This window comes from Branchiostoma lanceolatum, chromosome 9, assembly GCF_035083965.1.
Source record: "Branchiostoma lanceolatum isolate klBraLanc5 chromosome 9, klBraLanc5.hap2, whole genome shotgun sequence".
In the NCBI taxonomy this organism is placed as follows: domain Eukaryota; kingdom Metazoa; phylum Chordata; class Leptocardii; order Amphioxiformes; family Branchiostomatidae; genus Branchiostoma; species Branchiostoma lanceolatum.
This window is the reverse complement of record NC_089730.1, coordinates 9,964,957-9,992,490: the sequence shown is the minus strand read 5'-3', so window position 1 is coordinate 9,992,490 and position 27,534 is coordinate 9,964,957. Positions and strand designations below refer to the sequence as shown.

At 44.5% G+C, this 27,534-nt stretch overlaps 5 protein-coding genes across 5 annotated transcripts; 3 read left to right on the top strand and 2 right to left on the bottom strand.

Annotated features, from left to right (window-relative positions):
• The first annotated feature begins 161 nt into the window (after window positions 1–161).
• Window positions 162–4,896, top strand: LOC136441564 (nmrA-like family domain-containing protein 1). The gene is made up of 6 exons (XM_066437914.1): window positions 162–319; window positions 2,363–2,532; window positions 3,148–3,216; window positions 3,423–3,663; window positions 3,931–4,124; window positions 4,316–4,896. The coding sequence occupies exons 1-6, from the start codon at window positions 286–288 to the stop codon at window positions 4,502–4,504; spliced, it is 897 nt and encodes a 298-aa protein (XP_066294011.1). The 5' UTR covers window positions 162–285; the 3' UTR covers window positions 4,505–4,896.
• Window positions 4,897–5,098: 202 nt separating this feature from the next.
• Window positions 5,099–8,513, bottom strand: LOC136441563 (nmrA-like family domain-containing protein 1). Its single transcript, XM_066437913.1, has 6 exons — window positions 8,235–8,513; window positions 7,916–8,085; window positions 7,649–7,723; window positions 6,660–6,900; window positions 6,098–6,291; window positions 5,099–5,934 (listed from the first exon to the last, which is right to left on the bottom strand). Exons 1-6 carry the CDS (start codon window positions 8,266–8,268, stop codon window positions 5,734–5,736), a joined length of 915 nt encoding a protein of 304 aa, XP_066294010.1. The 5' UTR covers window positions 8,269–8,513; the 3' UTR covers window positions 5,099–5,733.
• An 864-nt stretch (window positions 8,514–9,377) lies between these two features.
• On the top strand, window positions 9,378–21,135 carry LOC136441561 (nmrA-like family domain-containing protein 1). Its single transcript, XM_066437911.1, has 6 exons — window positions 9,378–9,511; window positions 18,041–18,210; window positions 18,573–18,647; window positions 19,040–19,280; window positions 19,843–20,036; window positions 20,517–21,135. Exons 1-6 carry the CDS (start codon window positions 9,478–9,480, stop codon window positions 20,739–20,741), a joined length of 939 nt encoding a protein of 312 aa, XP_066294008.1. The 5' UTR covers window positions 9,378–9,477; the 3' UTR covers window positions 20,742–21,135.
• On the bottom strand, window positions 10,780–17,038 carry LOC136441971 (nmrA-like family domain-containing protein 1). The gene is made up of 6 exons (XM_066438543.1): window positions 16,727–17,038; window positions 14,732–14,901; window positions 14,274–14,348; window positions 13,590–13,830; window positions 12,261–12,454; window positions 10,780–12,031 (listed from the first exon to the last, which is right to left on the bottom strand). Exons 1-6 carry the CDS (start codon window positions 16,839–16,841, stop codon window positions 11,843–11,845), a joined length of 984 nt encoding a protein of 327 aa, XP_066294640.1. The 5' UTR covers window positions 16,842–17,038; the 3' UTR covers window positions 10,780–11,842.
• Window positions 21,136–21,247: 112 nt separating the features above from the next.
• On the top strand, window positions 21,248–24,861 carry LOC136441562 (nmrA-like family domain-containing protein 1). Its single transcript, XM_066437912.1, has 6 exons — window positions 21,248–21,974; window positions 22,335–22,504; window positions 22,790–22,858; window positions 23,000–23,237; window positions 23,703–23,896; window positions 24,217–24,861. The coding sequence occupies exons 1-6, from the start codon at window positions 21,938–21,940 to the stop codon at window positions 24,409–24,411; spliced, it is 903 nt and encodes a 300-aa protein (XP_066294009.1). The 5' UTR covers window positions 21,248–21,937; the 3' UTR covers window positions 24,412–24,861.
• The last annotated feature ends 2,673 nt before the right edge of the window (window positions 24,862–27,534 follow it).

Genomic DNA, 27,534 nt, shown 5'->3' with positions numbered 1-27,534 from the left:
TCCACAATCATGACTTGCGAACAGCGTCAATACTGCAGTAGTCTACCCGTGACTTGCACCTTTCCTCCGGCTCCCCGACCCATCGTGAATTTGCATGACTTGCATATTTGTTTGTATTGCTGACTATCCTACCCATTGTGCAATGGAACAACCCACAAGGTGTATATAAGGTCACGCCATTCAAACAAACTTGCCAGAGAGGTTACGGGTTACCGAGAGCGACACAGGGTACGTGTAGCGTCCATTCGACGAGCAACTACTAGTCAACAACAGACTCACGGCAACATGGCGAAACTCATCACCGTTTTCGGAGCAACAGGTGAGTTCGACATGTCACCGAGAAGCAGTTTATCTAAACAGTGTATGTATGACAGCTGTGAAGAGCGAAGACCGGACCCCGGTTCGAGTTGTTATTGAACGTTTGTTTTTCTATTCACCGGTACCAGCCTGTATTAAACTCTGTAGCGTTTCAGAAGACGTCTGGACGGCAGCATTCACAACTGGTTATGTTAGACATCGTCAGCCTTTGAGACAGACAACGAGTCGAAATGTTCAATCATATGTCAAAGTCTACAGCAGCAGCCACTGTGAGAATAGTACAGGTGCGGGTCACGTAGACTGAGCTTTGATGTTGTTCGGCTTCTCATTGCTTGCTAGCGCTTCTGAAGTCCGTTTGCAACATAGAATGGCTTGTGTTCGCCCTGTTTTTTTTTTAAGGAACCACCCTAAAGATTAATGAATTAATGATTAAGTTGTAATTATCGAAGCACCATAGTGTTTACCAAAGCTCTCGCTGGCGGAAGTTAATGCGGTATCCGTCGGACCGGCCGCTAGGAGCGCGATAGTCAGGCTACATGATGATAGAAAGCAGCACAGTCTCAATCTTGGATAAAAGCAGTATGTCTGTGCTTACCGTTCACATTTGGACCGGGTGAGATCTGAGTTTGCGACAACACTACACCATCGATTCATGGCTAATAGGCAATCTCACAGTCAGGCAGCCCCACAAAGTAATTGTGACCTTTTAGGCTGTGGTATTCCATTATTTGATTTTCCCCGTCTGGAAACCGTCAGATGTACACTTAGGGGGAGACCAGATCTGTCTAACCCGAGATTAGCTATACGTGACATGCACAGCAGACGGTTTGTGTTCTTATAAAGTCTGGCAGGGGATAGTACAGGTACTTTCAACTAGAAACGAGCAGTACAGCGAAGACGTTACAGCTGCTCAGGAGGTCACGGTCATAAGCCTGTTGGATAATTCTGTATCAAGTTTCTACTCAGAGTAACTTTGACATTTTGTTTATGTTCTCATGTTTTACGAATGAGCATTGAGTGAGTGCGGCCGCACCGCTTGGTAGAGGAAAATTGCAGTACCGCTAACAATATCACCCTGTAGATAAGGATTCGTCCCGGCTTGGCACATTTACAAGAACGGGGTGAGCAAAGGGCACACGAAATTACACAGGGAGAGCGCACTTAAGGAGCTGTAAAGAAAGTAAAGAAAGGCGGCAGTAAAACAGTATAGCACATCAACTTAAGGCGTTGCCCTAAACATTCCTCCGTTGTGTTTGCATGTAAGCACTAGAAGACCTTGAAATGATCGGCGCTTCACCGTTGACACAAATGCGTAACACTACTAACAGCTGAGCAATATGCCGCGCAGGTAACATAGTGTCCGTGGACATATTTGAGCAGTGCGGTAAAATCCAAGCATTCTATAGCTAGCCGTGACAACAGACTGTCCATGACTGTGGCGTTGTTCGCATAGTCTGTTGTCACGGCAGTGGTTGACAGTTATTTACCAAATGTGAAAAACCCGACTGAAAGAAAACAATCCTTCATGACATTTTGTGGGACACCATGTGGCGATCAGTGGTTCTGGTTCTGGTACTGAAATGTGTCGACCGGCGGCTTTTGGTTGTCTAGCTTTCTGTGAGTCTGTTTGCTGTTCTTCTGTTCTGTAGTGTGTCCAATCTTAAATCGGAAACTAATTGGGTGGTACTGTGGTAAGTTTTGATCATCCGTCCGTGGTCTGTTCTGTAACTTGTCGATAGATGCGGATACATTACCGCTAACAAACATATTTAACGTTTATTATATTGCGACAAATACGTTCTACCCAAATGCATGCTTCTAAAGGGCATTCAATTATCCCAACATCATAGATATCGCCGGTGCACACTATGGTTATATTCAGAACTAGCATCACCGGTTCTAGGTGAGTAAGCAAAATATCTATTTTACTCTCGACCCGTATGGGTGCTGCCATAGGTATGCTTTACTGATAAGAGCAGTCTCTGACGCTTTCCCACATAGCAGCATCTTTCAAATAAAGTTGACAATATGTTCATCTAATCAGGAGCACAGGGAGGGTCTGTCGCCAACGCCCTTCTGGAAGATCAGGATTTTAAAGTCCGGGCTGTGACGAGAAACGCCTCAAGCGATAAGGCTAAGGCACTGCAGGGGAAGGGTGCGGAAATCGTCCAAGCCAGTCTGGACGATCCAAGCACGCTGGGACCTGCGCTACAGGTAAGGAATGTTGTCAAAATTTGCAGAAAGCATATCGCAAGTTTTTCTTTCTCGAAGCGATTCATGATTTCTTGGCGATTAGCCGAACATAGGCTATGGTATCCAGGTTTCTTCAATGACGATCAAGACACACCCTCGTTAAACCAGGACCCCATATCGCTCCACGTTACATCGGTCGCGAAAGGGGCCCTGGTCAAAAGACCCGTCACATATGGTTATGATGACGTCGCCACCAAAACAGCTTCAGCCAATCAGAGGGTTTGCTTCCTCTCATCGGAAGCCAGCGCTCAAAGAACGCTGGGAAGCTATCAACCAATCAGGTTACGTGTTACGGCTAGCTCATTAATTATTCATGAGCTACAGCTGCCGTTTGTGCCAAATAAGGTCAGCTCATTAATTATTCATGAGCAAGTCTCGTCGACCTGCCATAACCATATGTGACGGGTCTTTTGACCAGGGCCCCTTTCGCGACCGATGTAACGTGGAGCGCTATGGGGTCCTGGTCTAACGAGGGTGTCAAGACAAAGCCAATGGAATGGCTGCATCTCGATCGTAATATATACAAAAAAATCTTACTCTGTGATTAAATATGGTCGTTGCCCTTTTTTCATACAGGGTGCACACGGAGTTTTTGTTGTTACCAACTACTGGGAACATATGGACCAGGAGAGGGAAATCAAACAAGTAAGAATCGCCATTCATACTGTTCTTTCCCTGTGTTGTCCAACATGCAGCTTGCCATGTTCAAACAAGACGACAGAATTCGCGGAAAAGTGTCATGTCTATATTATGTTTCTTCTTGATTGCGCGCAGTTGTCTCCAGTCTTGTTTTCTCACTTCTTATGTGAGTCGTGAATAACTGTATTTCCATATCTTCACACCCAACAAAGGGTAAGGACATAGCCGACGCCGCGAAAGCTGCCGGGGTGCTACACGTTGTGTTCAGCGGCCTGGAGAATGTTGAGAAGATCGCGGGGTTTCCCTGTCCTCACTTCGACGCCAAGGGGCAGATAGAGGAGTACATGACGTCACTCGAACTGCCGGTGGCCTTCGTCCGATTCTCCTTCTACTATGAAAACTACATCAGTATGATGAAGCCACAGAAACAGGAGGACGGAACGTACGTCTTGGGTAAGCGGGCCCTAATACATGTTAACCTTTCTTGTATTATCTATTGTCACAGGATTTGCATCAGGTCGGTTGTACTTTTGATTGCTTTTTGCTGGACCGCTAGATCATAATGAGTTAAATCTCAAGCAAAAATACCTGTGCGATGACAAGGGGTTGGTTCGTAAAAATGCGTAGCAACTATTGTTGGTAGTCTAAAGTTCAAATTTCCCCGAAGCAAAATTGCTTCATTGTTTATACTCAGTTGCCAATCAATATGTAATTCCCTAGGAGTCCCGATGGAGGGCGCTGCAATGGACATCGTCAGTGCAGGAGACATGGGTCCTGCTGTCCGGACGATCTTCAGAAACTGGGCCCGGTGGATCCGCCGGGCTGTGGGCTTCAGCGGAGACAAACTCACCATCCAGCAGACAGCGGACATTCTCTCCAAGCACCTGGCGCCGAAGGTGTTCAAGGCTAGCGACGTGAGTCTATTGCAGTACTAGATCATTCAGCTGTCGTAGAAAGCGAACAAGGTACTACCGGCTCCGGCTCTGAGGTGTCGCCAAAAAGGATAATGAGTTCTTTTTGCTGTCTTTGTACCAGTCTACATCGTCTTTTCACCACTTTATACTAATAACTAATTCACCCTCTACCCCATCATACTGTCTTCTAGATGACAGCTGACGCCTTTGGTCAGCTAGGTTTCCCTGGAGCTGACGACCTCGGAAACATGTTCAAGTTCTACCGACTTCACAACCCCGACCGAAGTGTGGAGCTGACCCGCCAGCTACACCCCGCCGCCAAGACCTTCGACACGTGGGCGGCAGAGAACAAGGAGGCCCTGCAGAACGCCCTGGACTAGCCTGTATCTGTAGCGAAAGATTCTGAGAAAATTTAGATTTCTAGTCATATGAAGATTTCTTAGGATCATCTTATCCAGTATTAATCCAGCGGCATAGTTGAAAAATAGTGCAAATTTGTCTAAAAGCACCAGATTTAGCACACATGTACTTGACTATTCTCAACAAGTATAGATAAGGAGGCATCTCAAATTTTGCTCATAATCAATTCTATGGCATTTTTTTCTGTTTTCAGGCCAAAAAAAGCTTAATCTAACATGCATGCTTCAGACGCTCTTACATAATTGAACTTGTATAATTCTAGCGTTCCTTTGTATTGTTTTGTATTTACTATAAATTGACTTGTTATGCTACTAAATTCTATATCTGTTGAATAAATGGATGTCTGTATCAAGTTACTGTATCGTGACGTTCAAATGCGGTGGGATAATGATCGGCAATTGTTTCATTCGTTCCATTGCACAGATTTGCAGGAATAATTTTGGCCACATTGACACCCCAAAATGGTAAGAGCGCACACAAAAAGATAAAGATGAGAAAAAGGAGATTAAATCTAAGTGATAAGGAATGTTGTAAAATGATGACACGACAAACAGTGAATACTACTAGTATATTGTTCTTTCCATCAGGAGGAAGGTTTTAGACATGGCCGTATATATATGTTCTTGTTATATTATCTAGTTTATTATTTAAGCGGATGAACAGTCAAGTAAAAGGCCATTGTTGTTAAGAGAAAACGGATTATGTTCATATATATCCTCAACCTACTCGTTACGTACAGGATAAGACATGTATGAATGTAGGTGGCGCTTCTAAGAGCGGACATGGTGTTACATGGGCTCCTCGGGCGCCCTACAAATCAATCCTTTATATGTTAACTGGAGTCTTAAAAGTCATTCTAGATGTATGTCAAGATGTCTGGAGCTATTTGGGAACACACCGTACATATCAACATATTCGTGAAAACTATATTTAGGAATATGGTACTTTCGTTCTTTTACCATCCTCTCTTGTCAGTCCTGTTGCTTGCATTACACCAATACGTGGTATGATAAAAAGCAGTAATTTTATCTACTGAGCTTTGCTGAGAATTATTTCCTCTCATTCTTTCTAATACGACGCTGTAATCTCCAAGCAGGCGATGACAGTATCTTAAGGACCAGTTGGATGCTGCTTTTGCCCTTTGGATACTGTCATCGCCACTGGTAAATTAAAACTGCTTGGAGATTAACTATGCTGTGCTGTTTGATAGCGCGTTCAACAGCGCCTCCTTGTTGTCCGCCACCCACTGGTCCAGGCTCCTGGTGCCCGGGTACAGCTGGCGGGTCAGCTCCTCGTTATAGGTGGGGTTGCCCAGGCGCAGGAACCTGAACATGTCCCCCAGATGCTTCGCTCCTGGAAAAGGCAGCTCACTGAACGCGTCCGATGTCATCTGTGACCATTAGAGTTAAAATGATGCATTAGATTGATGCATTTTTGTATTTTTTACCTTTGGCCCAAACACAAGAGTACAATGCCAACAGATACTGTCAGTGATTTGCTGCTCCTCTACCAGAGTTACACTAAGACTAGAAAGGAAAATTAACGTCACTTACATCGCTGGCCCTGAACACCTTCGGCGCCAGGTGCTTGGAGAGAATCTCCGCGTGTTGCTGGACGGTGAGTTTGCCTCCGCTGAAGCCGACAGTCCGGCCCAGCCATTCCGCCCTGTTCTTGAAGATCGTCCTGATGGCAAAACCCATGTCGGCTGTACTGACGTAGTCTAATGCAGCGCCCTCCGTCGCTACTCCTAGGCAACCACAAAATGTGCCAATATTGATCAATTACTGAATATGTACTTGATAAACGACAAATAATTTTGCTAGCGTGGACTTTGGAGTTACATTACAGATAATACCTTCTACCCATTTTACTAATCTCCAAGCAGATCTAACGGTGGCAAAGACCATATCCAACTGTCAAAAGAAGTTTTTCATAGCCGCCGAGTGGCTTATTATGAAAACTCCTTTTGCCAGTTGGATACGGTCTTTGCCACGGTTAGATCTGCTTGCAGATTACCATTTTACCAACTGACCCCTTGAAGATTAAATGAAGGTCAGCTCTTCCATTCATAAGACAATGAGCAGGACCGTAGATAGTTATGATAACACAAAATACCTATTTCATACGTCCCGTCCTCCAGTTTTGTAACCAGGCGGAGGAGGAGGTAGTTCTCGTAGTAGGCGGGAAACTTCACGATGGTGACCGGCAGTCCGATCGACCTCATGTGCTCCTCGATTTCTGCTTTGGAGTCGAAGTGCAGACAGGGGAACCCCATGGTCTTCTGCACGGGATCGAGGCTACTGAACACCACGTGTTGTACACCGGTGGCTTTTGCTGCATCCGCCACAGCCTTACCCTAAGAGTACATTAACCTGACTAAATCAAGCCTCCAGTGGCCCTTCCACTGGTCAGGCCCCTAGAAGCTTGATGGCCAACACATCTGAGGAAAGAGAATTAGGAACAAACATCCTAATCCTGTTGATTTATGCATATGTGCAAGCATGGACCAATTATTGTCAGACTGAGATCTGTCTATCACCATGGTGTACGTGTTGGAGGCTGTAATGAGCGGTTTCCATAGTGACAGAGAATCCTGAGCTCCTATTGGACTGATTTTCGTGGTGAATCAGAATACTGAGATCTTACTGGTCGTTGTGGGAAGGGGAATGGTTCTCTCGAGTTAGAGGTGTATGACCACCAGCTCTCGGAGAGAGGCCCAGTCAGCCCCTGGCAGCGACAGATTGTGTAACACAGGCTCAGAGTAGATTATTACATAAATTTATGAGAATAAATTAAAGAGTCTCGTTAAACTAAGTTTTAATTTCGTATCGCTAGGAATAATGCACGAACGTAGTCTGCAGTAGGGGGGTCATAGACTCATAGCTCTGTGTCGATTACGTATAATTTGATGAATGGGAATAGACATCAGATATAACAGTATGATAACAAGACCACGTATATTGCGTACAATTTGCCGGATGTATTACTTTATGGTGGGGAAACATCATCTGAATCTTAAAGGGTTTTCGAGGTTCAGATATAAAATTAGTGTTGAGGAAATTGTTCTAGTTATACCGGAAGTTGTATCAGCCAAACGCTCATACCTGCTTGATCTCCAGTTGATCAAAGTCTGGAATTTCAAAGAAATTCTGGGTCATCACGAACGTTCCGTGGGCGCCCTGGTGAGAAAAGAGGTCACAAGAAGACCGAAGTCGGTGTGTTTCACTTTGTACCTGTCGGCCACGGTACGCTTTGGCAGAAAAGAAACGACTACAAAATTCAATTGATGGACACTTATTTCAACTGTGACGAGGAACGATATCAAGTTTCAGTCACGACGTTGGGGTGTAATTAGAGGCTAGAAGTCTTACCTGCAGTGCCCGCTCCAGTGAGCCGGGATCATCAAAACTGCCCTCAACGACCTCAGCACCTCTCATCTGCAGTGCCCTAGCCTTGTCGCTAGAGGCGCTCCTCGTCACGATTCGGACTTTGAACTCGGGATCCTCCAGAAGGGCATTGGCGACACCACCTCCCTGTGTCCCTGTCATACCATGCAAATAGCTTCGATTTAATCAAGCTACATGACTACTAATGATCAAAGAGCCACATTGTATATGAACACGTTCATGTATGTGTACCAGCACATCTGCTTGGAGATTACTGCTAAGCCAGTATGGCTTGAAAACTCACCTGTCGCTCCGAAAACAGTAATAACTTTCGCCATGCTCTTGAACTTCGAACTCTAACCTGTGACCCCAAGTTCTTGCTGTCTCTTTGAACTCAAACTTGTGATTCCAAGTTCTTTCCGTCTCTTTTGCCTTTGAAGCTGCGAGGATGGCTTTGACACGAAGCGTCCTCTGGCGAAGTCAAAAGTTCGAATCCTGGCCAAATGTTTGCCCACTGCCCAAAACAACCAGTTACACTAACCCAAAGGTAAACCGCCTCGCACAACAGGTCGGACAAGTGTTGACTCACTAATGTTTGGGACCTGTTCTGGACCATGTGATTTGACCTTTTATGCAAAGCAGTTGGGAGATTCTATTAGCTATCAAAATGGTATAACGTCAGAAAGCAGGCCTGCTCTATATGTGGGTCTGTAAGTAATGCTGAAATGATACCTTTTTGCAGGCACGGGGTGTTGACTGGCTTTAATACACCGAAAACTTCACACCTGTCAAGCATGCTGAATGTCCTTGAGGTCGAATGATCAGATACCTCATAGCCCCTAGGTCACGTACGATGTTGTAACTTGTAGTGTCATTGACGGTAATGGAATTTTCTCCTTAACATCGATATATTTTGCAAAAGTTTACAAATACATCGCTCCATGTGATGTACAATGTACCACTAGTAACGAAAAATTTAGGAGACAGAACAAAAAAATATTGTACCCTCACTATTGGCGATTCAATCAGACTTTTCACATATATATATATATATATATATATATACAAGGATGGTCAGCATATTTGTATTTCTAACCTCTGACCCTCCCACATGCAATGAAAGTAGTTGGGTAACTTATCTAAATATTAAACGTTTGCTCCACTTCATGACTTGCGCTTCTTGTTGTGTTAATTCTCCACCCGTTTGTACAATGGTACAACCCTTCCGACTAAGCTTGACGGACTGTCACTTTTGTAAAAGAGCTTCATTTGCGTATCTACTTTTGTTGTTGACACTTTTACATGCCAGTTCAATATTGAACGTCATGCCCAGTTGCGGCCCAGCTATTCACATAGGCTGCTAAGCAAGGTACTGTTGACCCCAGGTCTACCCATTTGTAAAATGGAACAGCCCACCGGGGTAGGTGCAAATATAACGCCACTTCATGCAGTGATTTAATGATTACCAGAACACTAGGAGGGACACAACACCCAGAGCTTTGTTACTTTGCTGATTGGACTCATAACAGCAAAAGACTCGCTGCACCATGGCGAAACTCATCACCGTTTTCGGAGCTACAGGTGAGTTTTACATCTATGGTCAAGTAGGAACAGATATATTAACGAAACAGGTAGCGACTACAGTATACGTATTGTGGGGAAGAGTACGTGCTCGGTTGTCCCCCCAACAGTCGGACAATTGTTTCATGGCCCTGCCTTTTACCTTCATCTAACGATTGAAAGGCATCGAAGTTTTTACAAGAAATGGACTGTGGTCGGATTAATCCGTTGTTAGCAAGCGAAAAGATTGAACCGTGAGCGGTTTAATACTACTACGGAGGATGATACCCAGACTAGTGGTCGCAGTGTTTGCAACTGTATTTGGCATCGTGTTCTTATTCTCTGTTAGAATATCATAGACCAGTAAGAATGTCGCAAAAGACCACCTCCGAGTAACACGTGGGCACGTTGGGATGTGGGAGAGAATATAGGAATTTATGAGTTCAGAGTCTGCAAAATGGAGTGGGAAGTACGTTAAGTGTATGTTGTGCGGGGTGGGTGAGCAGAGATGTCTCCATATCTTTAAACGTCAGCGATTTCAAATCACTGGGCCGTCTTGCGTCATGACTGATGTGTTTACGCGGCGGAGCGTCGCCCCGAGCGCAAAACTACGGACATCTGAGGCTCGATCCATCAATCCGCCTGGCAATCCATCACCTCTGTTTACATTGGAATGTCCTCTCGGTATCAGCTACGTCTCTAGATGTCCGGTGAGAGGCCAGGGGTTCATCACAGTATTCGATTAGATTGTCATTATAGAGAGAACCTATTCTCCAAGCAAGGGAGAATCTCACAAGGGAGAGAGACGTTAAAAATAGGACACTCCTACCCCACTCGACCGAAACCTCTGCTTGGAGAATATAGAGAGAGAGACTACACGGCCATTCTCAAGTTGTATATATTACATTACCAGTGACCGTGTCCTTATCCGAAATCCGAGTCTAACTCCGTTACATTTCTGGAGGTACTAGTATTTGCTGACGTTGCCAAATGAGGCAGTGTCATAAGTCTGTTCCACAACTATGGTCCCTATATTGCTAGAGATCTGCGTACCCGTTTTACCATGGATACCACCAATTTGTAAGGGGTACATTTAGACTGTTTGGGGCATCTGCTATTGGCAATTTTTGACAGGTTAAGAATATCTCTATCAATGTGTGCAGGTAACCTGTTGTTCAGAGATTTGTTGTCCATGGATCCAATCTTACGTATCGTCTTCAATGTCATTGAAAACACAGCCCTGTAGATGGTGTGGCTGTAGTTCCATAATCACTTCCTACTTGTTAGTACCAAATTCTGCAGATTTATTTCTACATTCTTTGAAACCCAGCAAGATGTACTGAACTGGCACTATCCTATACTAGATACTACACAGTCAACAAGTACGGTCATCAGAGTAGCCAGTGTCACAAAACCGGACTTTGCGCGAAACTGCGGGACATCCCGGGGTAGCTCGGAGCCAATATTTAGATATTTGTATTTGGACACTTTTACCATATATGCTAAGTGGGCTAGGCTGGATGTCTAAACAAATGTGTTTTGCCTCCCGTTCATATCCTACTGTAGGTCAATGAGTTGTCCTGAGCGAGCCCGGTATCATTACATACATAGTGTACAATAGACGATCAACCACTGACGATCAGTTATACACACCTATCGGTAAACTCCTCGCCTATTAAACCAAATTGGCCCAAATAAAGCCAACTGGGTTGACAAGTGTTGACCCACCGATCTTTGTTATTCCAAGCTATAGATGGCACGGATAGAATGAGGGCTATGACATGGAGATTAAGAGGATTGTTTTATTCAGAAGATGGAGTAGCAAAGTAACTTCTACAGGAGGCTATGTAGAAATCTAGCAAATCTAACTAACATTGAGAATGAACTATAGTGACATAAACAATGTGTCATTGTTACTTTGCAGTGCATAGAGATATCGATACAGCGTTTTGTCTAATGTGTTAAATACATTTTTAAAATATGGACACTCCAGATCAAATAAGGTCCCTAACAACCTGTCAGGTCGAATGTATTTCTCGCCACCTAGACTGACGCGTACGCTTTTTATCATCAGCGTATGCCACTCAAAGCTGTCGCAATCAAGTCTAAGCAGCAGTTTTACCATATTTACTGGACACTAGCGTTGCTGACCTAAGAATCATTTTCTTTCAAACACGTGCTTACAGTGTAAATACTTTGTCTACATGCTCTGTAACCAAATAGTGTGGTTCAAGCGACACTTATAATAATTACTGACCAGTCTATTGGTCCGGACCTTTTAGCGTAGTGGTAAGTGCGTTGGGTTTGTGCGCTGGCGGGCCCGGGTTCGATTCCCGGACGTGCGTTTTAGCTCTAAGACAGCGCGTTCAACAGCGTCTCCTTGTTTTCCGCCATCCACTGGTCCAGGCCCCTGGTGCCCGGGTACAGCTGGCGGGTCAGCTCCTCGCTACGGTCGGGGTTACCCACGCGGTAATATTTGAACATGTCGCCGAGGTGCTGCGCTCCCGGGAAAGGCAACTGACTGAACGCGTCCGATGTCATCTGTAAAAATTAGGGATAGACGGATGGATGAATTGATGAATTGGATGGATGGACATATGCCAGACGCACTGTGTTTTCTGCAATTCATTTGGGCAAATTCAAGGGTCATACCAAAAGATACAGTAAGTGATTTGTTGGTCCTCTTTCTAATTTTGAATGCGACAACTAAGACGCTGCAAACTTCTGTAAACTGAAACTTTCTAGTCCTTAGTATGGTGTCACCTCTTACCTCGGTCGGCTTGAACACCTTCGGTGCCAGGTGCTTGGAGAAAATGTCAGCGTGTTGCTGGGCGGTGAGCTTGCCTGCGCTGAAGCCGACAGTCCGGCGGATCCACTGGGCCCAGTTCTTGAAGATCGTCATGATGGCAAAACCCGCGTCAACAGTACTGATGCCGTCCATTGCAGCGCCCTCCAGCGGATATCCTGGAGAAAGCAGAACAAGACAACATATACGCGGAACTATATATAGGATAGCTGAGATGGTAACAACATGAACAACCCACGTAGCTGTTTAAGTAGCAAAGCACGTCATGTATAGACAATGGGAATACACCATTGGATTGTATCTCTACAACATGCATATATTCCTGGTCTTCTTCTATAGGGCGTATTCACGTGACGTCATCACCCCTGCCCTCCGTGGGCGGCCATGTTGGTGCTCACCCTGCAGCGAAGTTTCTCGGTGTCCGGCGCTCTCTAAATTTCCAAGGAGTGCGAAGTCGTCTGATCGCTGTTTTATTATACGCAAAGAGTCTCCAGCCTCACATCCTTTTCGCTACAAAAATCCAATTTCACCTACTGGAAATGACCCATTATCGGCGAGCGAGGTTCCCCAGCAGCCTACAAACATGGCCGCTAAACTGTTTACAGAGTACGCATAAAATCAGTTCACAGCATACAATTACAAGTGTTCCAAGGCCTGCAGTCACGTAGTACAGTGTCTTGAGTGTCGTGAGAAATTTTGCTGACAGGGAGTACGTTATGATCGGGAAAGTTCGACGTTGAAAGACCCCCAGTTTATGAATGAACGTATCTCAAGCAACGACTACACAACGGGCCTGTAACTTGCTTTTCGACCAGATACAAAAGGTTTCCATACACACACGTTGATTATCAAATTTTAACAATTTAGATCCGTTGTTCGTATGTCAGAAATCCACTTTTGTTTCAGTCGTTAGTCCCTTCGCGATCGTATGTTCCCGCACGTACACGTCCTACACGAGAAACGCAAAACCAATCTTACTGTTACCCGACCGGTGTGTGCTTTATCAGTCCCAATCCAACATCTGACCACGAGGCACAACACCATGATTATGAGACAAAACGTTTTGAAGGGAAATTATGAATGGCGTAGAAAACATCTGCCATTTATACAGAGAGTTCCATAGGGCTCCACTATCAAGTGAGCACCAACATGGCCGCCAGTGCTCGTTGCTAGGGGGAGGGTCACGTGACTGAATACGCCCTATATACATTGCACGTACCACTCATTTCTAAGCAGATGTCAAAAGGCAAACTTATTATGAAGATTCGGAACAAACATTATAGCACAGGGTACCTATTTCATACGTCCCATCCTCCATTTTGGTAATCAGTAGTCCGGCGAGGTAGTTGTCGTAGTAGGCGGGAAACTTCACGAAGGTAACCGGTAGTTCGATAGACCTCATGTACGCCTCGATCTCTGCCTTGGAGTCGAACTCCAGACAGGGGAACCCCATGGTCTTCTTCACGGCATCCTGGCTGCTGAACACCACGTGTTGTACACCGGCAGCCTTTGCTGCATCCGCAGCAGCCTTACCCTGGGAGTAGATTTACATGAACATGCGATGATAAAGAGTCTCTTTAAAGTTGTAATTTCACTACGAATAATGCACGAACATAATCTGCACTTGGGATGGGGCATAATTCGATGTATGCTAATCACGCATAATTCGATATCGATGAATATTTACGTAATGGAATAGACATCAGATGTAATGGTATGATAACAAAACCACAAAGGGATGGAAGGATGCCTAAGAGGCCCTAAGGCCCTAAGGTTGTGTAAAATTTGCGTTTTTATATGGTGAAGAAAACATCACCTGAAGTTTTAAGGATTCTATAAGGTTCAGATATTTCTGGAGGGAAGACAAGTGTTGAAATCATTGTCATCTGTGTCTGTATAGCCGTTATAACCGCCATTCTGCGTAACACACCAGCTATTCTAGTTATATCAGAACTTGTGTCAAACAAAGGCTCATACGTGTCTGATCTCCACTTGATCAAAGTCTGCATGTTCGATGTTAATCTGGGTCACCACGAATGTTCCGTAGGCGCCCTGGACAAAAAAGACAACGTAAGTAGATCGTAAGTAGATCGTAAGTAGATCAGTCACATCTCTCATTCTCTGGAAACGAAATGACTATAAAATCTAATTGACGTACACTTCTTTCAACAGTTATGAGAGATTATAGATAACTTTATCGCACACCAATTGTATAAGGTACAAAGTATGGCATCCGCTGGTACATAGATAACATTCTATCAGGCTAATCAATCTTATACAATATGGTGTAGTAGTATGGGATGACAATGGGATTTTACCATCATTGGAGGAGTTTCTAACGTCTAGACATTCTTTGATATATTTTCCAATGTATACCATGCGAGTTTCAATCTGTCCGGAGGTCCTAATACGCCGTTCCAGGTAGATAGTCTTACCTGCATTGCCCGCTCCAGTGAGCCGGGATCATCATAACTGGCCTCAACCAGCTCAGCACCTCTCTCCTGCAGTGCCTTAGCCTTGGCGCTAGAGGCGTTTCTTGTCACTGCCCGGACTTTGAAATCCGGGTCCTGCAGAAGGGCATTGGCCACTCCGCCTCCCTGTGTACCTGTAAAACCCAGAATATGTACTGTAGGTTTCGTAGGACAACTAACTTTGATTCAACATTGTATATGTAACGTTATGTGTATCAGCACATCAACACATTATCAGCACTGTTGACCAATCTGATGCCGTCGGTCAGTTTCTTCTGCCAGTTGGACCTTAGGTTGCCATACAAGCTTCTTCTGCCAGTTGGATACGGTCTTCGCAACCATTAGATCTGCTTGGAGATTAACTGTCCCTGCCCAGTGGAGATCTGCTTCGAGATTACATCTGCTTGGAGATTACATTAGTCAGTGCAGCATTGTAACCACTCTCAACGGGCCGATAAGGGGTGTTTGGGTCGGGATTGCGGAAAAAGCTGGCCCTGTCTACCTGGCCTGTCTACCCTGGCTACCTCCCTTTTTCGGACCCCAAGGGTATGCATGGGGGTTAGGCCTTTAATTCCTTGAGGAAAAACTGGGTCAATGCATGTCCAGATATATGTGTGTGAGCTGGATGGAAGATAATGCCTATTGGTGTTTTGTTGGGGCGGGTGTGTGGGTGAAGCTGGTAAAGCAATTCCACCAAGACTGGAAAAAAAGTTCCAGGTAAATGTATACAATAAACTGCACCTGGAATACTAAACACAATTGAAGTGGAAGGTAAGACAAGGAAGAAAAGAAAACTGGTAGGATGAGCCAGACAACAATAGGACTTTTGTGTGTCACAACAGCTAAATTCTAAACAGATGTCTGACACTCATTGGGGTTACTGTAGCTGATACTGACGAAATCTTTAGCAGCTGCTGTTCTGGCAAACCATCCTATCAGTTTTCGGTTTTCTTTGTTTATCCTGTATCCTGTATCTGATACCCCTTCTATCTTGTTTAACAACAAGAAGTTCGTTTACAAATGATAGATTTTCTTCCAGTGTTGATGGAGTTGCTCATAACTGTCCCTATCCTCCAATAGTATGATCCAGCCCACCCACAGCTGGAATTGCCACTGACCCAGTTTTTCCTCAAGAAAATTCAATCAGATGCAAAACCCCCATGCATGCCCTTGGGGTCCAAAAAGGGTAGATAGCCAGGGTAGACAGGCCAGGTAGACAGGGCCAGCTTTTTCCGCAAACCCGTTTGGGTCTTTCACTGCAGTGGGTTGCTAGGGGCAACTTTTCACTGTAAGGGAGGGTATCGAGTTACCGACGCTCCCGCGCTGAAATGAAATTAGCCAGTACTAGCGTGTATATCTTTGGTCTTTTACTAACCTGTTGTCGATAGTCCGTGAATAATTTCATCAGGTTGGTGAATGATTGAATAGTAAGGTTTGGTTATGAATAAAAGAACATTGCTATTCTGTAATCGGTAGTGTTGTGACCATGCCCCAACATATATGGGGGAGGGGGGCACATCTGGGCTGAATTAGACAGTTCTGGTGACATTAAAATATCTCCGGCCAGTCTGGAGTTGCATCTCTGGCAGTGCGTGAGAGGACCCCATATCTGTATCTCTGTATCTCGGCTACCCTACATTCGGTGGCAGCGGTGGTATAGGTACATGCATCTGAGGACGTTGCTTCGATGTTTCCTTCTTGTTTTTGTTCCATCGTCATCAATTTGACCATCTTATAGTTATATGCTACTTCTGACGGCCTGTCGTTCTAGCAACAACCTTTCTAATAAATAATAGCGTAGAGCAAATTATTAAAACCAACCCCGTATGAATTCCCCGACTTGCGCTAATGAACTGGGAGGACGGCAACACTCCCAGTACCGTAGACACATCGGGGAGCTTAGAATGTATTGTTACCAGCTAAAACCATTATGGTTTGAAAAATCGTTTGAAAACTCACCTGTTGCTCCGAAAACAGTGATAACTTTCGCCATGTTCTTGAGCTTTGAATCCGGACGTGTGGCCCCAGGTTCTTCAGCCTCTAGCCCGGGTTGGACCTTACAACAGCCGAACATGCCAGCTTGGCTTTACAGTGAAGAGTCTCCTGGAGAAGTGAAGCGTGCTGACCAAATACCGGAAGCCAATGCTCTGCGACCCAAATACCAAAGCCACGCAAACCTTAAGGCTTAAGGTAAACAACCCCGCCCAACCAAAGAATAAAGGGTTGACAGGTGCGACCATTAATCTTTGTGAGGATCATTCAACTTTCTATGCAAAGCAGTTGGAGCGTCCGAGCTGAAGGTGGCATAGATGGATTGAGGGTGCGGCCATGAAATCCTCACATTTTTTGCAAGTCTTAAACTCTGACCCTCCCTTGCAATGCAAGAAGCCGTTGTGTAACTTATCTAAAATTCTTAATACTAAACGATTGTTCCATCTCATGACTTGTACTTGTTCTATTCTCGTTTTAACCTGTTTGTATAATGGTACAACCCTACCGTATAAGCCCTGGCCTCCGTATCAGGTTTCATGCTTTGGTGTTTTCTGATTGTTACTCAGGCTGATCGCTGCCATGGCTATCGGCTTTCTAAAGCCCCTGTCATACTTGTGCGTATATACAACTACAATCCCGCATGGGTTGCGTATAAACATGTTTTTGGTTTAGGTTATGTTTGCAACCGAGGAAGTTATTTCTTTGGTTTGATAACCAGACTGCACAACGATGGGTCAAAGTAGAAAACAACTTCCTCCCCGCAAAATTTACTTAAACCAAAAGAAAATGTTACTTCGGAACTTATGCGCACTTGAATATACGCACAAGTGTAACATGCAGTGCCCCAAAGAGTCCGCAACGAATTCCATAAAATGGAAAACGAATCTTTTTATGCTCAGTGTGTTTTGTAGTCTTTTCAGTCATACTTTTACATTTTGCATGGTTACGCGCATCCAATTTACTAGGCCGCAATGAGGTCGCAGCGTGATCGCCGTCTATTGGAATGGGGGCCTAACAGCTCCAGACTTGGCGGCTTTTAGAAAACCGGTAGTTGTCAGAATAAGATAAACAATCAGAAACTTTTAACATATATGTTATGTGGGCTAAACTGGATGTCTAAGAAAATGTGTGTTTGGCCGCCCTTTGTATGACCTGTATGTGCTATGGGTGTGTCCTGAGATATCATATTACATACACGGTACTCATTCCTGACTCCAGACAGGAGTGAAATATTAACAAATCGATTTACTGAATGATACCTTGATTTTCTTATCCTCACAGGATCACAGGGAGGTGGGGTGGCCAATGCCCTTCTGGAGGACCCAGAGTTCAAAGTCCGAATAGTGACGAGAAGCGCCTCTAGCGCCAAGGCTAAGGCACTGCAGGAGAGAGGTGCTGAGGTCGTTGAGGGCAGTTATGATGATCCCAGCTCACTGGAGCGGGCACTGCAGGTAAGACTTTTTATATGAGACAAATAACCGTTGTAACTATACGCCATTCCAAAAAATTGATAATGAACACATGTAGTGAAAATACGCATGTTTTGCTAAATTCGAGTGTCGTTTGTTATCAAACCTCCACCAGACCCTAGGGGGTATGGATTCGGCAGAAAGGGGAATAATTGGCCAGGTGTGTCAGTCTGTGGGAAGGTTAACGTTCCCCCCTCGAACTGCGCGGCCAGTCAAACCCTGTGGTGGCCAAACTCCCCAGCAGGCAAATTATTCTCCCTATAGCCAGCGTAATAAGTCTGGTAGAGCATGACTAGCCGCTTGAATCACGAAGCTGATGGTTCATTTATTTTCTTCCCGTCCAGGGTGCCTACGGGACTTATATCATGACCCAGCAGTACTTTGAACTTCCTGACTGGGATCAACTGGAAATCAAGCAGGTAAGCATCTTTAAACGGTTTGGTAAAATCTGGAAAAGATTTCCACCGGCTCTCCGGTCTTCGTCAGGGATGTTTTGGACAGTGAGTCACCCTGAAGATAAACAGGCCTAAGAGGTTCGATTGAAAATTCCGTAGCCTGACATTCATCAAAGTTAAAAAGAACCGTAATTTATGACTAATATAATAAAACGTAGATGGAGGTCGTGGCAAATATCTGGAGTGTCGTTGCGCAAGTATACCACGTAGCACTAGGAAAGACAGTACGAACGGAGTCTGCGATATCCGACCACCCTGCCTTGTAGTCAGGAAGCTTAACTCTATATCACTGTTGTTTACCACTACAGATGACATGGATGAGTTTTTTTCCATTCCTAATTTTTGTCTACTCCCAGGGTAAGGCTGTGGCAGACGCAGCAAAGGCTGCCGGTGTACAACACGTGGTGTTCAGCAGCCTGGAAGACGTTCAGAAGCTCGCGGGGTTCCCCTGTCTGCACTTCGAAACGAAAGCACACATCGAGGAGTACATGAGGTCGATCGAACTACCCGCCACTTACATCATGTTCCCCGCCTACTACGACAACTACCTCACGGTCTTCAAGCCGCGACAGGTCGAGGATGGGACCTATGAGCTAGGTATCCTCACTTCTTGAAACAAACTTCATGCTTTCGAATTTGCCAAACCTTTATCATTGAATTTAAGATAGATCTGCCAGTAGTATATTCTATTGTTTAGCGTTGTTGCAGGAAATGGTCTCTTGAGTTGTAGAGATGAGCTTTTCTTTAGTAAAGGCGAAATGAATGTTACGACTGTGTATCTCTGTTATATTGTATCTGACCCTTACCTCTTCCCTCATGACCTCAATGAAAAGCGGCCGGCGTGCCGATTTGAGCTCATCATGAATAAACAAGATTCAAACAAACGAAGAGCGAATCAAGGTAGCACTCACTTCTTAAAACAAACTTCATACTATGGAATTTATCGAACCTTTATCATTGAATTTATAAAAGATTTGCCAGTAATATATTTTACAGTATGCCGTTGTTGCAGGAGATAGCCACTGGAGTTCTAGGGATGAACTTTTCTTTAGTAAAGGCGAAATGAATGTTGCGAAGAAATTGCACAGCCACTGACTTCACACAGAGCGAATCAGAAATGCAGTTGTACTTCGTGTACTGATTTGGTGCAATTTTCCAGGATGGACGATGGAGGGCGCTCCTATGCAGGGCATCGCCGTTCCTGACGCGGGTTTTGCGATCAGGGGGATCTTCAAGAACAGGGCCGAATGGCTGGGCCGGACTGTCGGCTTGTGTGCGGAGAACATCACCATCCAGGAACACGCTGACATTCTCTCCAAGCACCTGGCGCCGAAGGTGTTCAAGCCGACCAAGGTAAGCGGGGAGGTAGAATGGGGTCAATGAAAATTAGTACATATTCATATATAGTATGGGACATACATGTAAACAGTTTGTTAGGCTGTATTGAGGCTAACCTGGTAACCATTCTATATACACGGGTCGTCGTAGGAGTATTTTTACCGGACCCAATCTACTACGCATTTGTCTATTTCTGACAGCCTAGCTATCTTCCGGCCGGCCTTTCTGGCAATTACTGCCAACTTGTGAGCGAAGTAATTGAAACCAACCCCGTAAAATTCCCCCGTGTGCGCTAATGAACTGGGCGGGCGGGCAAGACTCCCAGCACCGTAGAGGTCGTAGAGATACCGGGGAGCTCACGACGCGACGGTACATAATGTGTATGGTCATCAGGTTATATTTTGGCATATGAAGTGTCACGTGCACCTTTTCCCAACCATTCACAAGTCCAGCTCTTTATTATACCAATTCATCCACCATCTCTGATGTTCGCAGATGACGTCTGACGCGTTCAGTAAGCTGCCTTTCCCCGGAGCGAAGCACCTCGGCGACATGTTCAAGTTCTACCGCCTGGGTAACCCCGACCGTAGCGCGGAGCTGACCCGCCAGCTGTACCCGGGCACCAGGAGCCTGGACCAGTGGGTGGTGGACAACAAGGAGGCGCTGCTGAATGTGTTAGCCTCAGACAAAACAGCGGGAAAAGCTCAATATGTGAAATAGCTCACAGAGTACGTTAGGCTTGTGGGAAGCCAGTCATTTCCCCAGTAGATTAGCAAGTGTAAGAATTTTGCTAATTTGCTAGCAAATGTAAGAATTCGCTAACAAGACTCAGGGAATAAAGTCAATTAAATTCTGTTGACTGTGTTGTGTACATAAATTCTGTTGTGTACATGTAACACCATCTTTAACTCTGACGTATATATATGACCTAACAGGTTATCATAATTAATGACATATTCTGGACAAGGATAACCGATTGAAAGTCTGTTCCACAACACTAGGGTAAAAGAAACGCTGAGTCGATACACTAAGAAGTAGCCTTATCACTAGTTATTCAGCTTTTTATGCATCGACACTTTTGCTGTGTCCAGTACCAATAAACTTACAGCCCTTTCGTAGCTGACTCCAGCTTCTTGTTTCTGATGGTATTACATGAGTTATATAATTACATGTGTGTGATGCAATTAACATCTTTCGGTGAAATTGTTATGCCATCCAACTATGTAATCGTAAAATATTAGAAGCTTTTTTCTTGGGAGTTGATGGATTTGCTGCTTTGGGCTCATTGATAGATACAAGTGCTTTTGAAAAAGTGTTTTAAGGAAAATGATGAACATTTTTGGTGTGAAATAATGAAGGTGCGATGATCATGATGTGGTATAAGAAGACTGAGGCTATTGACAGGGTTCCCGTCAACAAGAAGTGTTTTTGCACTATTGAAAGAAATATTTCTCAGGAACCAATCCGAGCACACCTTATTATTGCACTTAACGTTACAGCATCTGATAATCTTGTGAATAGTACTCATGATCCTGTCAACCCTAACCGGGTATATAACCCTAACCCCGATGGAGATCCTGAAGGATGGCTCTAAAACAAAACTTATTGACACTCTTGAGCAAGACTACTCAACAATATGTATTTGGTTGATGTTAGTACAATGACAAAAGACACCGGAAATTTTATCAACTTCAAGCAAGTAGACGTCACAAGAAAACGGAGGTAACCCTTCTTGGAACTCGGCGGAACTGGACATAAGGTCACATGTCAAAGTCCAATGTTCAAGAATGACCTCGACCAAGGAGGTTTGAATAGGACGAGGTCATTCCGCGCTACTTTGAAGCGAAAAGAACACATCCAGATATCGCGAACAGAACGTGGTGAACGGGAACGATCCTCCCAATAGCAGAGACACTATGGCTGGATCAGTTGTAGTTGTCTTCGGAGCAACAGGTGAGTTCTGACTAACGGTTCTACAAACGAGCTCGAGACAGAAAAGCACTTCAAACTAGGCCACACGTTGTATCAAAACTGAGCCGCCTGATTTTTCTTAGTAATTACCTTTGCCATGAAGATGTGTGTGTTAGTATGTGTGTGTGTGTGTGCGTGTATGTGTGTGCGTGTGTGTGTGTGTGTGTGTGTGTGTGTGTGTGTGTGTGTGTGACGGTATTGTGTGTGTCTGTCTGTCACGCCAGTGTCTGTGACAGTGTGTGTGTGTGTCTGTAATGATGATACGGAGTCGAGTATGAATATAAAATATCAACAAACCAGCCAATGTTTTGTTTAATCATCTACATTTTCCTGCCTTTACAGGGTTACAGGGAGGCGGAGTGGCCAATGCCCTTCTGGAGGACTCGTATGTCAAAGTTCGGGCAGTGACAAGAAACGCCTCTAGCGCCAAGGCTAAGGCACTGCAGGAGAGAGGTGCTGAGGTCGTTGAGGGCAACTATGACGATCCCGGCTCACTGGAGCGGGCACTACAGGTATTAACTGCCTGGGCAAACTTTCCCGTCACATGACGTCATTCCAGATCCTTAATTGTACAGAATTCTTAAACCATTGACTATTACAACTGTTCCTGTTAAAAAAGCTTAGTGTTTGTTTGTTTGTTTATTCACCTAACCAGGGGATATCATGCCACCAACTGGCGATTTTCAATGAGCCCGGGGGGGGGGGGGGCAAACAAAAGTTATTCACATCAAACGTTATCAAAGTAATAAGAGATAACACAAAAACGTTACGCAAACGCATGTCTTTTTCCCGCCCAGGGAGCACACGGAATGTTTGTGGTCACGAACTACATGGAACATCAGGAGTTCGATCGGGATGTCAAACAGGTAGGCATTTTTGCAGTAAGTCGAAAGTACACGGTAGCAAAATGATCAAAAGATGTATGTTTTCTTTTGTATGCTTTCAAATTCAAAAGCGTCTAAAAGAATTTTCGTAAAATGGTTTATGCTTGTTGGCTTGCATCTAAGGGTAAGGCTGTGGCGGATGCAGCAAAAGGTACCGGTGTTCAACACGTGGTGTTCAGTAGCCTTGAAAACGTGCAGAAGACCATGGGGTTCCCCTGTCTGTTCTACGACTCTAAAGCTGAAATCGAGGAGTACATGAAGTCTATTGGCCTTCCGGTCACCATCGTGAAGTATCCTGCCTACTACGAGAACTACATCAACTTTGGTCCACGGAAACTGGCGGATGGAACTTATGAGCTAGGTACTACAACGTAGCCTTTTGGGTGAAGATATCTTTTATGCATTCGAACTTTTATAATTGAATTAATGGTTAAATAGAGATGCATAAAAGAAGAGTCATTTCCACCCAAAGCTATTTGAAGCACGGCTTTATCTCTATATAAGCATCCATGGCATTGTGGTTTGTTATAAGAATAGTGTAAAGTCGATTTCGTAATTTTGTCCGGAAAGCACTGTACTTGCTAACTATTTCTTCTCCGGAACTGCGTCTATGTATAAAACAAGCTTCCCTTACGAATATATAATCTTGTCCTTTCCGGTTAAGTGCCAATAAGCATCTTCGAAAAGTTAGAAAAATGTTGAAAATATTGAAATACTGTTGAAATTATTGAAAAATTCTGAAAACGAAAGGATTCATAGTTTCAATTTGTGCAAGGACGCTATTAGTATATTGAATAAATCGTCCTTGGTTGATGCAATTCTCCAGGATATGCGATGGAGGGCGCTGCAATGCACGCCGTGAGTGTTGCCGACATGGGCTTCGCCATCAGAACGATTTTCAAGAACAGGGCGGAATGGCTGGGTCGGACTGTCGGCTTCAGTGGAGACAAACTCACCGTCCAGCAACACGCAGTCATTCTCTCCAAGCACCTGGCGCCGAAGGTGTTCAAGCCGACCAAGGTAAGAGGGACCAACATTAACGTACTAAGGACTAAAAGGGTGATGACATTGAGGACCTATATATATAGCCTGTATATAGCCTGGGTTTAAGCTGGGTACCACGTGTTTAGTTCACACTTGTTCGGGGCCCATACTTACTTATTCTTAGTAGTTATGGTAATGTAGCATCCATCCATCCATCCATCCATCCATCCTTCCTTCCATCCATCCATCCATCCATCCTTCCTTCCATCCATCCATCCATCCATCAATCCATCCATCCATCCACCCACTCGTACTCACAAACACCTTGGAGATTAATCTATTCCTCTTCCCCCCAGATGACCACAGAAGAGTACAGCAAGCTGGGTTTCCCCGGGGCTGAGCAAATCGCCAACATGTTCAAGTTCTACCGCCTGGGTAACCCCGACCGTAGTGTGGAGCTGACCCGTCAGCTGTACCCGGGCACCAGGAGCCTAGACCAGTGGGTGGCGGACAACAAGGAGGCGCTGTTGAACGTGCTGGACAAGAAATGATCATCCAGGGAACTCTCATAATAGAGGATAATGGCATTACCTTCGCCAAGAAGGTTATGTTTTCGGTACCGTTTGTGGTTGGGCGTGTCAGTTGTGGACAGCATTTATAACTGAATATGCTGTGAATAGATCATGCATGATATCAAGAAAGTGGACCATGTGTATGATCGAAAAACGAAGGTCCCTAATTCGGCAAGAAAGGGTTAACGGATCGTCCTGATTTTTGGTACGGTCGATAGCATAAGTGATGCTTGACATGATTAAATGCTAATTATGCAAATCAGGTCCAATTTGGATCATTAATGAGGAAATTTTATAAAACCACTGCGTGCCATGATAGAACTATTAAAACATGTGACATATGCATTTTGTTATGTTTCATGAAGTACGAGAATAAAGTTTTATAGTTTGCTCGGTTATCGACTTCATTGCCACTTGTCACATGCTCGCTTGCTCACACTGACTTGCTCGTTTGCTTCGAAACGTATGAAATACAAAGACTTATTCTGCCCTGGCCAAAGCCAAAGCCCCGGTCTCGACGCTAATCTTCCTTCCTCAACACATGACGCGATCAACACATGCCGCAGTGAATAAATGTGTAGTATCTGGGCTGTATCACTCCGCGGTAAAGCGTCCGCCAGCGGCGATGCACCGCCACTTCCGGGTACCCGGGTGCCCAAGCCACCATATTGATTTGAATTTGGGATTTGGCACCGATCGTAGTCAGACGTTGGTGCCTCGAGTTTCAGACGTAGAGCATCAAAGACAATCTTTTTGGTCTGTTATTATTTGGGATGGCTGGTCAGTATCACATCGCATGGTATAAATAATGATTGGCTCAGTTACTCAAGTGCAGTCCTGGCGCTTAATCATTAGGGTGACACGTCGAAAAATGACTTTATGACTTTGGGAATAGGTTGAAAATATTTGAGAAAAATATTTTGTCACGATTAGCCTGAAATGGTTCCTTGACATTGTCCCATACTCCATTTTGGCTCGCAAACCTGGTCGTCTTGTGTGCACAATGACGGCAAATGTTACTCAGTAACAGTCAGTATGGGTCTACTAATAATAATTAGGCAGGATCCAGAAGACTCCATTATGACCCCGAACTTGACTCCGTATGGCCGGACGTCCCTGTGGATAACACAGGGGGACCGTCTTAATTAGCAACCCTTGAAAATAATTGTTGTTTCCACTGATGAGTCACTGATGATTCAGTACACCGTCATGATACACAACACTGCTGAAGTTGATCCTGTCAATCAACTTGGCGTGACCTAACCATGACCCTCTCAGACGAGGTTTCCACTGTGTCCTGTCAGCGACAACCCACCCGTTTCTGGGGATCACCAATCCTCCATCAGGTTTTCCTACGGGGGTACAGGTTACTGAATTCGGCAAAAAGTGGACTAATTGACCTATTAAAGGAAAGTCAATCCGCGGAAAGATTAACATTTTCCCATTCTAAACTGCGCCTGCAAATGTAACCCTATGGTGGCCAAACTCCCCTGGCAAATATTCTCCCTCATAAAAGTGTTAGTCTGGCAGAGCTGAGACTAGAGATCCCCATGAACTGTCTGAATCTTTTGGGAAGACAAGAACACGCGCAGTCCATTACAATAATAAATCACAGCGCATCTAGTCAATCTGGCATCCGAAAGTTGAGAACGACTACATGGCTCTACCATGCATGCATGCGTGCTACAACTCCAATTTCCAAACACAACTTTCTCACGCCTCCAAGTTTACTTTGTCATCCGTGGTTTGTATAAGGCGCGGACCACTGTCCGGGACCCGGTGCAATCAGAAAACTGATGTCATGGAATGCTCTAGATATGATGTTTTACGTAATAAGTTATTCACATTTCTCAAAACAAGTACAAATTTTAAGAGTATCGATACTACCGACCGTTTTGAGTATATATTTAAATGCAACAATCCCCACAATACGAAAATAGGTAAATATCTTAACGACTGCTTTCACATTAGGAAAAATACCGAAACTAATGATTAAACCAACTCGATCATAACCGTTACGCTATATCAAAATGTACTCTAGCCCTTATTGTATTGTATTAGTAATTAGGATGCTATATCAAAATGTATGCTATCCCTTATTGTATTGTATTATTAATTAGGACGTTAAGTTTTATTCTATACTTTAACTTTGTATTATGTTTACGAATTCTTGCCATACTTTGTACCATGTACAATTGTCGTGCAATAAAGTTCTTCTGTGATAAATATGATAAGAGTAAATTAGTAATAATAAGGCAAAACATTAACAGGCAAGAAGCCTGCAATAGAAGCTCATAACGCGTCAGATCAGGTGAAGCCCATCCCTTAATTACCTGCTCGTGAGCAACGGGCATAGTTGTGGGGTGACTCATGAATAAGCTGTTTGGTTTAGACTATACCCTACCCTCCCACCTTTATACAGACAAGAGAACCCACTTATCAATCCTTTGGTATCGTGTGAAATGGGGGTGGTTGTGAAATGGGTGTATAGCCGCGGAATGTAGACATGCTCCCACGGGGGTTCTCTCAGCGTAATCCGGCCAATACTAGGCAATAGTTGAAATATTCTATCCTAAAACATAACTCCTCCGTTCCAAGGTGCACAGGCTCATCTGACAGCTAAAATGTATCCATGGCAAGAGATATTGTTAAAGTGCGAACTACGCTTATAAAATATTTGGACGTGTGCTTGTGAGATAGTAGTGGTTAGAAGTGTGTGTGTGGGGGGGGGGGGACCACGACAACCACATTATGACACATATCCGTGATGGCCACTTGTAAGTCTAGTAACGCCAAAGATGTGAAACAAATAAGTCTTCCACAGCTATACATGATAGTTAATGCATTTTTTCAGGGAGGCCTCATTGGAATGTGCCTTTGCCTGAGGATGTCACCTATGACCTCATGCAATGGGTAGGTCGTTGAACAGTAACTAAGACTAGTCTTTACCAAACCTCTATGGCGAACTAAGAAAATTGTAGAAATTGGCCAAAAAAATTGGGGGAATATTTTTGGGGGAGGGCTTTGGCTGGGTCGGGGATTGGAATACAGATTTACCCGCTTGTTGCAAATGGTAACTCAGTGGCCGGTCGACTCCTCTGG